We start from the raw sequence: 12,284 nt of genomic DNA on the forward strand, positions 1-12,284 counted from the left end.
ATTTACTGTGTTATATTAGTGTCTCATGGAAATAGTGTATTCATTTACCTTATTGGTTTATTTCAGAACTACTACAAGCAGAGCTGGGAGGAAACCATTGCAAAGGGCTACGACATGAGGCCAGATGCTATCTCTGTCATCCATGCTAAGCACGGCAGACACATTGCCAGTGATGTAAGTACACAATAAATTGCCAGGACAACATCAAATCAAATCGAATTTGTTTGGTCGCATACACATATTTAGCAGATATTTAGCTAAATGTTTGTGTTCCTAGCTCCAACAGTGCAGTAATATCTAACAATACAAAATAATGGAATTAAAAAATATAGAAATATTGGGATGAGCAGTGTCGGAAGTATATATATATATACACAGTACTAGTCAACAGTTTGGACACACCTACTCATTCAAGGGTTTTTCTTTATTTGACTATTTTCGACATTGTAGATCTATGAAATAACACATATGGAATCATGTAGTAACAAAAAAGTGTTAAACAAATCAAAATATATTTTATATTTGAGATTCTTCAAATTAGCCACCCTTTGCCTTGATGACAGCTTTGCACACTCTTGGCATTCTCTCAACCAGCTTCATGAGGTAGACACCTGGAATTTAAATTAACAGTGGTGCCTTGTTCAAAGTTAATTTTTGAATTTCTTTCCTTCTTAATGCATTTAGGACAATCACTTATGTTGTGACAAGGTACAGTAGGGGTGGTATATACAGAAATTAGCCCTATTTGGTAAAATACCAAGTTCATATTATGGCAAGAGCAGCTCAAATAAGCAAAGAGAAACGACAGTCCATCAATACTTTAAGACATGAAGGTCAGTCAATCTGGAACATTTCAAGAAATGATATACTGTACATATGAAGTGGGTAAAACCGTATGTAAATATTATTTAAACTGTGACCAGCGTTCCATTATTAAAGTGACCAGTGTTCCGTGACTATGTACATAGGGCAGCAGCCTCTACGGTGCATGGTAGAGTAACCAGGTGGTCACACTCTATTAAGTTCAGGGTAGGGTACTGGGTGGGGGCTATACAGTATGTAGTCCACATATAGGCTACGTTGAATAATGTCACATCTGATTATTGTTTTACTTCTTCCTTTCAGATCCAGTACAAGAAAGACTATGTGAAGGGAAAGGGCAAACAAATCGGCTGCCGCACTCTTCAGGACGACCCCTTACTGGTGCACTACATGGAGGTGGCCAGGTTGCAGAGTGACAAGAACTACAAGAAGGACTACCACAAGTCCAAGCTGAAGTTCCACTCTCCAGTTGACATGATGAGTGTTGTACATGCCAAGCACGCCTCCACAGTGCAGACCTTTGCTGGCTACAGGAAGATCCAGCACCACTACAGTCTTCTGCCTGGGGCCATGAACCTTGAGCTGGCTCGCACCATGAACACCAATGCCAGTGATGTAAGTAGTTTGACTCCTACACAGGGAAAGAACAAAAGGATTTCCCGCACTGGCCTGAAGGGCTAGTAGACTGTGATTTTCTACCAGCACAGGTTATATTCTACTAGCCCCCGTGACATTCTACGAGCCCCGGTGACATTCTACTAGCCCCGGTTACATTCTGCTAGCCCCGGTGGCATTCTACTAGCCCCTGTGACATTCTACTAGCCCCGGTGACATTCTACTAGCCCCGGTGACATTCTACTAGCCCCGGTGGCATTCTACTAGCCCACATTCTACTAGCCCCCGTGACATTCTACTAGCCTCGGTGACATTCTACTAGCCCCGGTGGCATTCTACTAGCCCACATTCTACTATCCCCGGTGACATTCTACTAGCCCCGGTGACATTTTTACTAGCTCAGGTGATATTCTACTAGCCCAGGTGATATTCTACTAGCCCAGGTGATATTCTACTAGCCCAGGTGACATTATACTAGCCCAGGTGACATTCTACTAGCCCAGGTGACATTCTACTAGCCCAGGTGATATTCTACTAGCCCAGGTGACATTATACTAGCCCAGGTGACATTATACTAGCCCAGGTGACATTATACTAGCCCAGGTGACATTCTACTAGCCCAGGTGACATTCTACTAGCCCAGGTGATATTCTACTAGCCCAGGTGATATTCTACTAGCCCAGGTGACATTCTACTAGCCCAGGTGACATTATACTAGCCCAGGTGACATTCTACTAGCCCAGGTGACATTATACTAGCCCAGGTGACATTCTACTAGCCCAGGTGATATTCTACTAGCCCAGGTGATATTCTACTAGCCCAGGTGATATTCTACTAGCCCAGGTGATATTCTACTAGCCCAGGTGATATTCTACTACTAATCTGTGCCATGCTGTATTTGAAAAGACAACATTTCACTTGCCTGGTGGGCTAGTTGGGCACATTTTCTACTAGCCTGATTTGAAAAAAACTTCAACTTGTAAGTTGTAATGCTGCATCTTCCTCAGCATTTCTCACATGGTTTCCTCCCCTTGCTGGATGCAGGTGAACTACAAAGCGGATTGGGAGAACTCTGTGAAGGGAACTGGCTGGATCCCTATCGGATCCATTCCTGTGGAGCTAGCCAAGCAGGCCGGGGCTGTTCTGGATGAGCACAAGTACAGGCAGCACCCTGAAAACTTTAAATTCACCAGCAAGATGGACGGCATGAATATGGAGCTGTGCAAGCATAACCAAAAGATCATGAATGTTGTGAGTAGTACTTACTTACTAGAAAGGCCACCAATCAGATATCTAGTTGTCCATTGAATTGAATTTGTCTATTTAATGTGTTTTTAAATGTCTTGTTTGTGTTGCACCAAATTGAACTGATCTGAACAAAACTGATGATTGAAATGTATGGTGTTATGATGTTATTTTTTTGCAGCAAGAATATAAAGCCAGTGGAGAGAAGTTCCTGCACACTTACAATCTCCCTGCAGATGCACCAGAGTTTATGCAAGCCAAATACAATGCTGTCAACATCAGCAAGGTTGGTTCAATGTTGATCACTGTCCATACTATTATACAACTATGCTATTATACACATTCAATACCCATATATATTAATTATCCATGCCATGTGCCTGTATTACTATATAGTTGGTTATATGATGAATGATTACAGAACTGTTAGCCATTTTTGTAATTCTATCAGTAACTTACAATATAAACTGAATACAGTAGATTACCATAGAATGCACAGTAAAATACTGTAAATGTGTTTTACAGTATTAATTATGGTGCATTGTGGGAAAATGTTGTGGGCGGGGAAAGAGTCTCTGTTAATGAACATATTTTAAAGCGTCCCATGTAAGAGCCTATATTTGTTGCATCTGTGAGTGAGAATGCTGTACCTCCACAGAATACAGTAATATACTGTATTTTAGGAATTCTACAAACCTTGTCCTGAAACTCGACAGTAACTTACTGGCCAATTGCTGCCAGTAATTTACTGTAATTCACAATACAGTACCATCTGACATTTCTGGAGTGCCAGAAACCTTTTGAACTCTATAGGGTGTTTTGGGTATTGTTGTTTCTCACTCATATTTTGAGGCGTGTTTTGTAAGAGGCTTTATTTTTTTGTACCCGTTAGTGAGAGTGCTGTAACAATTTAAGTTACATGTGGTAGTAATTCCCTAACCATTAAATGTATATAGGGAACAGATCACGGTGGTAGGGGTCTTAAACCTTTTAATGGTTGAATATTTACCCATGTCCATTTGATCTGTTTTGCCCTGTAATCACGGCCAGTTGGGAAGCCTTTGTTTAGGCCTCTAGTAATGCAGATGACATAACATACCTAGTACTCATTAATATGCTGTAATATGGAAATGCCTACGGCCAACCAGCTTGCTCTAATTGTCAACGGGTGTATTAGAGGCGAAGTCAGGTGCAGGAGAGTAGAGTGATGTAAACACGCACACTTTTATTTTAGTTCCAAAAACGAGAGCACTACATAAATCAAATGCGCTCAAAACACTAAACATAACAAAAGTAAAGCGCATAATAAAACACCACAATAACATGAAACAATTACACACAAAACATGATGGGAAACAGAGGGTTAAATACAAGTAGATTGATTGGGGAAATGAAAACCAGGTGTGTATGGAACAAGACAAAACAAATGGAGATATGAAAAATGGAGCGGCGATGGCTAGAAAGCCGGTGACTTCGATTGCCAAACGCCGCCCGAACAAGGAGAGGAGCCGACTTTGTGACAGTACCCCCCCTGACGCGCGGCTCCAGCCGACACCAGCCTCGAGGACGACCCGGAGGACGAGGCGCAGGGCGATCCAGCCGGCGACGGGGAAACTCCCTCAGCAGTTCAGGATCCAAAACATCTGCAACCGGAACCCAGCACCTCTCCTCCGGCCCGTACCCCTTCCACTCCACGAGGTACAGAAGGCCCCCCTCCCGATGCCTCGAATCCAGGATGGAATGAACGATGTACGCCGGGGGCCCTTCGATGTCCAAAGGGGGCGGAGGAACCTCCCGCACCTCAGATTCCTGGAGCGGACCAGCCACCACCGGCCTGAGGAGAGACACATGGAACGAGGGGTTAATACGATAATCAGAGGGAAGCTGTAATCTGTAACATACCTTGTTCACCCTCCTCAGGACTTTAAATAGCCCCACAAACCACGGACCCAGCTTCCGGCAGGGCAGGCGGAGGGGCAGGTTACGGGTCGATAGCGAGACCCGGTGCGAACACCGGGGTCTCACTGCGGTGACGGACCCCGCTGGCTTTCTGGCGATGCGCTGGACGCGGGCGGCCTCCCATGTCTCCTCTGCGCGCCTAAACCAGTCGTCCACCGCAGGAGTCTCGGTCTGACCCTGATGCCACAGTGCCAGAACCGGCTGGTAACACAATACGCACTGAAAGGGGGAGAGGTTAGTGGAGGAGTGGCGAAGCGAGTTCTGTGCGATCTCGGCCCTAACCCTAGACACTGTCGTTCGTGAAAACCCCAGGAGGATGGCTGTTTCTGAGATACTGGAACCGACACGCCTGGCACCAACGATCATACCACGCTCAAAGTCGCTTAGGTCAATCAAACAGTAACTAAATGCCTGTCTGCCTGCTTTATCTAGCAAGCCACGGCCACCTGACTCACTGTCTGTAGGAGCGAACGATTTTCGTGTACTGGGTGGTGTACCTAATAAACTGGCTACTGAGTGTGTATATAATTTTGAATGCTTTTAAATACACTTAATGTACACATTCATTGACCATTTTGCATTAATTGAAATGTGCTCGTGACTGTAAGTAATGTGTTTATTTCTCGTTCTCCTCATCACAGAACTATTACACATACGCTCACCGTCAAGACATTCTCAAAGGACATCAGGTGAAGGCAGATGCCATCCCCATCCTCGCTGCCAGGGCCTGCACTAATATTGCCAGCAATGTACGTATGAATTGGAAGGAAGTGGAAGAATTGGAAGGAATTGGAAATCTGTATTTGGGTTTATTGGTCATAATTGACCATAATCATGACATGTTATTCGTGGTACTTACGTTCATCATTGTATTTCCTGTACAGTACAAGTATAAGCTGGCGTACGAGAAGGGAAGAGGCAAGCATGTCGGCTTCCGCAATGTTAAGGACGACCCCTTGCTGGTGCACTACATGGAGGTGGCTAAAATGCAGAGTGAGCAGAACTACAAGAAAGACTACCACAAGTCAAAGCTGAAGTACCACTCTCCAGTTGACATGATGAGTCTTGTGCATGCTAAGCACGCCTCCGCAGCACAGACCTTTGCTGGCTACAGGAAGAGCCTTCACAACTACACTCTTCTCCCTGAGGCTATGCCTATTCAGCTGGCTCACAACATGATGGAGATCCAGAGCAACGTGAGTTAATTTCAATACCTGATACCTGCCCTGATATCTGTTCTGTCCTGATACCTGTCCTTATACCTGTCCAGTCCTTTAACCTGTCCTGATACCTTCCTGTCCTGTCCTGATACCTGTCCTTATACCTGTCCAGTCCTTATACCAGTCCTGATACCTACATGTCCTGTCCTGATACCTACCCTGATACCTGTTGTGATACATTTCCTGTTTCCCTGTGTGTCTCTACAGAACGCCTACAAGTCCGACTACAACAACATGTACAAGGGTTCTGGCTGGGTTCCTATTGGCTCTATGCAGGTAGAGTTGGCTAAGACAGCCATGGCAGCCCGAGATGAGCAAGGCTACCGTGTGCACCCCAGCACCCTGAAGTTCACCAGTCTGACTGGCCAGATGAGCATGGCCCTTGCCATGACCAACACCAAGCTACTTGATGATGTAAGAAAAAACAACTTTGTTTATCGTTTATTAGGATCAAATGTGAGTTTTTATTCCATAATATGGATGTTGAATGTGATTACCTGGTTCTGTATCTCTTTGAAGGCTTCATACAGAGCATCTGGTGAGAAGTTCAAGCACACCTACAACCTGCCTGCAGACAGCCCCCAGTTCCTCCAGGCCAAGTGCAACGCTCAGACCATGAGCGAGGTCAGTACACACACACACTCACACAAGCACACAAGCACACGCACACACACAGACACATACATACACTCACACACACATACATACACTCACACAAAAACACACACACAAACACACAAACACACACACACAGTCTCAATTTCTCTTGCATTTTAAAGATGTGCAAGTACAAGTTTTGCGATGTTTGACTGTTTTTGACTGGTTTCTTTGTTTCCTTCTAGTCTCACTACAAGCACAAGTGGATGGAAGATATTGCCAAAGGATACGACATGAAGCCAGATGCTATCTCTGTCATCCATGCTAAGCACGGCAGACATATTGCCAGTGATGTAAGGACACAATAAACCCGTTTTTCTAAAGTGATCTACCTATCACCTATCAGATTAAACACATAGAAATAGAATGAATACAACGGACTAATCATCAATGTTATTATTTTAACCTTTATTTAACTAGGCAAATCAATTCAAAACAAAGTCTTATTTACAATGACAGCCTACCAAAAGGGCAAAGGGCATCTTGTGGTGACCGGTGTTTGGATAAAAAATAAGAATGTAGGACAAAACACACATCAAGCATTCTTCTTACCGAACCACATGGCCTTTGTTTTAGAGGTGTTCAGAACAAGGATACGGGCAGAGAAAGTTTGTTGGACACTAAGAAAGCTTTGTTGTAGAGCGTTTACCAAAGAATCAGAGGAAGTGCTAGCTAAGTATAATACTGTATCATCTACATATAAATGGATGAGAGCGCTTCCTACTGCCTGAGCTATGTTGTTGATGTAAATTGAGAAGAGCGTGGTGCCTAGGATGGAGCCTTGGGGTACTCCCTTGGTGACAGGCAGTGGCTGTGACAGCAGATGTTCTAACTTTACACACTGCAGAGAGAGGTAGTGAGAGAGGTAGTTAGCAAACAAGGCCTAAGACCCCTCAGAGACACCAATACTCCTTAGCCGACCCACAAGAATGGAATGGTCTACTGTATCAAAAGCTTTGGCCAAGTCAATAAAATAGCAGCACAACATTGCTTAGAATCAAGAGCAGTTGTGACATTCTTCTGGACCTTTAAGGTTGCAGTGACACATCCATAACCTAAGTGGAAATCAGATTTCATACCAGAGAGAACACTATAGACATCAAGAAAGCCAGTCAGTTGATTATTGACACATTTTTCCAGCATTTTTTATTAACAGAGCGAGATAGAAATTGGCCTGTAACAGTTAGGATCAGCTTGATCTCCCCCTTTAAATAAAGGACGTACCGTGGCTGCATTCCAGGCACTGGGAACCTCCCCAGAGAGGTCATTGAAAATAAGAATATGTTCTTAACTGACTTGCCTAGTTAAATAAAGGTAAAATAAAATGTTTAAAAATGACGGCCTAGGAACAGTGGGTTAACTGCCTGTTCAAGGTGCAAAACAACAGATTTGTACCTTGTCAGCTCAGGGATTTGAACTTGCAACCTTTCGGTTACTAGTCCAACGCTCTAACCAGTAGGCTACCCTGCCAACCCTTAAAGAAGAACGGATCTAAACCATCTGACCCAGATGTTTTTTGGAGGTCAAGTTTAAGGAGCTCCTTTAGCACCTAGAAGGAGTAAAAGGACTGGGAGATGAGGATGGGCAAGGAGGCATGGCTGAGTCAAATAGGAATCCTGACTTAATGAAGTGGTGATTAAAGAGCTCAGCCATACGCTCCTTGTCAGTAACAACCACATCATCAACATTAACGGACATGGGCAGCTATGAGGAGGAGGGTTTACATTTACATTCTAGTAATTTAGCAGACGCTCTTATCCATAGCAACTTACAGTAGTGAGTGCATACATTTTCATACTCGTCTCCAGGTCTTATTCTCCAGATCTTTGATCTTTCACCGTTTTCCAGAACTTCTTGGGGTTAGACCCACAGAGAGAGAATTGCTTCTTAAAGTAACTAACTTCGGCCTTCTGGAAAGCCTGAGTTCACTTATTTCTCATTTGCCTGAACGAGAGCCAGTCAGCCTGACTATTTGAGTGCCAAGTCTTTTGACAAATGATGTCCACCCGGCACAGCCAGAAGAGGACTGGCCACCCCACATAGCCTGGTTCCTCTCTAGGTTTCTTCCTAGGTTTTGGCCTTTCTAGGGAGTTTTTCCTAGCCACGGTGCTTCTACACCTGCATTGCTTGCTGTTTGGGGTTTTAGGCTGGGTTTCTGTACAGCACTTTGAGATATCAGCTGATGTACGAAGGGCTATATAAATACATTTGATTTGATGTTCTTGATGTGGAGTAACTCTGCCAGATCACGGTCGAACCAGGGGCTGAACCTGTTTTTAATTCTCATTTTCTTTATGGGGGAGTACTTGTTAACAATACCTCTGACTTGAATAGGGATTCCTGTTCTATTCATTGTATTTATATGCATTTAATCCTATCCGCTAGGCAAAATCCAGATAGATCACTTTTGAAAAACTGGGCCCAGGAGGACAGAAAGAGCTATACAGTATGTAGTCCACAACAGTGTTGCTACGTCCAATAGTGTCGGATTGTCGGATTATTCTTTTACTTCTACCTTTCAGATCCAGTACAAGAAAGACTATGTGAAGGGAAAGGGCAAACAAATCGGCTGCCGCACTCTTCAGGATGACCCCTTACTGGTGCACTACATGGAGGTGGCCAGGTTGCAGAGTGACAAGAACTACAAGAAGGACTACCACAAGTCCAAGCTGAAGTACCACTCTCCAGTTGACATGATGAGTCTTGAACACGCTAAGCACGCCTCCACAGTGCAGACCTTTGCTGGCTACAGGAAGATCCAACACCACTACACTCTTACCGCTGACTCCATGAACCTTGCGTTGGCTCGCACCATGAATGCCAGTTCCAGTGACGTGAGTACTGTTCATGTGACTTCGGCCTAGTGCTAGGGGTGTTTTCTGTTAACACGCTTGAGGGTGTCAAATACTTCATTCATTTGTGTTTGGTTCATTCCCCAGTTTGAGTACAAGTCTGACTGGAACAACTCTGTGAGAGGAACAGGATGGATTCCTATTGGCTCATTGCCGGTGGAACTTGCAAAGGTTGGCGGGGACATCCAGAGTGAACAAAAGTACCGTACACACCCCTCTAAATTCCAGTTCAAGAAGCTGATGGACTCTATGGACATTGTCCTGGCCACTGACAACAACAAGATCATGAACAAGGTACACTATAAACCATAACGCCATATTTGAAATTAAAAACACATAGTTTAAAATGTGATGTTTTCTCATTTGTCCTAATGTTATAATTGACTTGTGTTTGTACCAATGACATTGCAGCAAGAATACACCAAACAATGGCACAATGACAAGCTCACAGTCCATGTGATGCCAGATGCCCCTGAAATTGTCCTGGCGAAGGCTAATGCTATCAACATGAGTCAGGTAAGGCTACCTTTTTCAAACATGTAGGTTACCCTCAAAATATTCCTCTTTGTAATGCATCATGCTTTTACAATATAACTTTGAAATATCTCTTGGAATTTGAATTATTTAGCAAATGTTATTTTGATCATATTCTAATCAATTGTTTCTCCTCCATTCCAGAAAATCTACAAAGCAGGCCTGGCGAAGATGTATAAGAAGGGTTACGACCTGAAGGTTGATGCCATCGCCATTCAGGCTGCCAAGCAGGGTACCAAAATCGCCAGTGACGTGAGTGACTCAGACCAGCAATAAAAGGCTTTAAAACCATTTTACAATCTGCTCCAACCTCTGTATGTATGCATGTGTATCGGAGGCGTTGGGATAAAGCAGAAGTAGAATTTCCATTGGACCTTGTATACTATAAAGTAATCTTCATCAAAGCTAAATATTCGTCCTGGGAATAATAAATTGTTGTTGTTTATTTACACAGTACAAGTACAAGCTGAGTCACCGGATGAATAGGGGAAAACAAGTGGGCTGTCGCACTCTTCAGGACGACCCCTTACTGGTGCACTACATGGAGGTGGCCAGGTTGCAGAGTGACAAGAACTACAAGAAGGCCTTCCACAAGTCCAAGCTGAAGTTCCACTCTCCAGTTGACATGATGAGTGTTGTACATGCCAAGCACGCCTCCACAGTGCAGACCTTTGCTGGCTACAGGAAGATCCAGCACCATTACACTGTGCTTGCTGATGCCATGAACGTGGAGTTGGCTAAGCAGATGCAGACCATCGCCAGTGATGTAACTATTATTTCACTCATAATACTATAAAAACAAACAGAACAACAAAACATGTTTTTGTATACAATACATATTTTCTCTCATAATTATTGAACCATTCCCAGATTCTGAGCTGTTAAGACACATCTGAATCTGTGAGAAAAGTTTGGTTATGTTATCGCCTTTTTACCGCAGAATTTGTACAAAAGTGACTATGAGACAAGCGTCAAAGGCACAGGATGGATTCCCATTGGTTCTCTGGATGTAGAGAGAGCCAAAACAGCTGGCCTGATTGGCAGTGAGAAACTGTACCGCCAACACCCCAGCAGCTTTAAGTTTACCAAGGACATGCACTCCATGGACGTCATCCTGGCCAATGCTAACAATGCAATCATGAACAAGGTATCTACTGTATCTACTGAATGTCTATGCACATATGTGAACTGTATATATTATAATGTATACAATACAAATACATGGTAATACATCAAAACAATAAGAAGTATATCTGTCTTATAGCAAACGTACGTTGACGCCTGGAATAAGGATAAGACCTCTGTCCACATCATGCCAGACTCAATGGAGGTGGTGTTGGCCAGAGCCAACAAGATCAACTGCAGTGCTGTGAGTCATACCTTCCACACCTCCTTGTAGTGTTCATTTAGGCTGCATTGTCCTAATTCATTCAAAACGTGTTTTCTATTCCTCCTGTACAGTCACTATATAAGCTTGCCAATGAACAGGACAAGAAGAAGGGTTATGACCTGCGCAATGATGCTATTGCAATCCTGGCAGCCAAACAGGGCACATCCATTGCTAGCGATGTAAGTGAAAAACTGTCTATTGAATAAATGGTGTGTGAACTTCAGCATTTGAATGACACCTAACTATCTCAATTTAATTTATTTAGTTCAAATACAGGGCTGGCTACCGTAAGCAGGTTGGCCACCACATTGGAGCCCGCTGTGTCGAGGAAGACCCTCTGCTCATGCTGGCTATTAACTCAGCCAAGATTGCCAGTGATGCTCTGTACAAGAAGGACTTCCACCAGTCCAAGACCAAGTTCCATCTCCCATTGGACATGATGGCCTTTGAGTTGGCCAAGAAGAACCAGATCCAGGTCAACCATGCCAAATATGTAACTCGACTGCACAACTGGACCTGTCTGCCAGACTCCACTGATGTTGTCCATGCCAGACATGTCTATGACATAGCAAGTGATGTAAGTATGAATGAACTAGATCATGTTTTTCCAGTGTAACTGTCTTTATTCCATCCATTTTGACCATTGTGGTATTGTTGTGTCTAGGCTGTGTATAAGGCTGAACTAAAGAGCCTGCAAGGTATCGGATGGGTTCCCATCGGCTCACTTGATGTCGAGAAGGCAAAGAAAGCCGCCGATGTCCTGAGTGAGAAGCTGTATCGTCAGCACCCAAGCAACTTCAAGTTCACCAGCTCAGTTCAAGACATTGGAATGGTTTTGGCTAAACAAAATAATGATAATGCCAACAAGGTATTTGACTAACTGGTATATCTTTATTCATCATTTGCCTTTGAATGTTTCTCCTGGTAGATTATATTCAAATAATGATTCCATCATTTAGAACCTGCTTTAAGGTCATCTGATCTCCCCTA

General features: G+C 43.7%; 1 protein-coding gene across 15 annotated transcripts in view; it reads left to right on the forward strand.

Moving 5' to 3' along the window:
* LOC115130569 (nebulin-like) overlaps positions 1-12,284 on the forward strand; it is a 98,657-nt gene that overhangs the window by 18,451 nt on the left and 67,922 nt on the right. For all 15 annotated transcript variants that reach the window (XR_010463959.1, XM_065018686.1, XM_065018681.1 and 12 more), the window contains 19 exons: positions 67-174; positions 1,126-1,437; positions 2,482-2,688; positions 2,864-2,968; positions 5,283-5,390; positions 5,526-5,837; positions 6,069-6,275; positions 6,381-6,485; positions 6,704-6,811; positions 9,041-9,352; positions 9,458-9,664; positions 9,782-9,886; positions 10,049-10,156; positions 10,359-10,670; positions 10,845-11,051; positions 11,169-11,273; positions 11,366-11,473; positions 11,560-11,871; positions 11,959-12,162. Coding sequence is in view for 14 of the 15 variants with exons in the window: in XM_065018686.1 (XP_064874758.1) it covers positions 67-174; positions 1,126-1,437; positions 2,482-2,688; positions 2,864-2,968; positions 5,283-5,390; positions 5,526-5,837; positions 6,069-6,275; positions 6,381-6,485; positions 6,704-6,811; positions 9,041-9,352; positions 9,458-9,664; positions 9,782-9,886; positions 10,049-10,156; positions 10,359-10,670; positions 10,845-11,051; positions 11,169-11,273; positions 11,366-11,473; positions 11,560-11,871; positions 11,959-12,162 (3,552 nt within the window). In the remaining variant the exon portion in view is untranslated. The remainder of the gene's footprint in view (positions 1-66; positions 175-1,125; positions 1,438-2,481; positions 2,689-2,863; positions 2,969-5,282; positions 5,391-5,525; positions 5,838-6,068; positions 6,276-6,380; positions 6,486-6,703; positions 6,812-9,040; positions 9,353-9,457; positions 9,665-9,781; positions 9,887-10,048; positions 10,157-10,358; positions 10,671-10,844; positions 11,052-11,168; positions 11,274-11,365; positions 11,474-11,559; positions 11,872-11,958; positions 12,163-12,284) is intronic.

Source organism: Oncorhynchus nerka, linkage group LG1, assembly GCF_034236695.1.
Source record: "Oncorhynchus nerka isolate Pitt River linkage group LG1, Oner_Uvic_2.0, whole genome shotgun sequence".
Taxonomy (NCBI): domain Eukaryota; kingdom Metazoa; phylum Chordata; class Actinopteri; order Salmoniformes; family Salmonidae; genus Oncorhynchus; species Oncorhynchus nerka.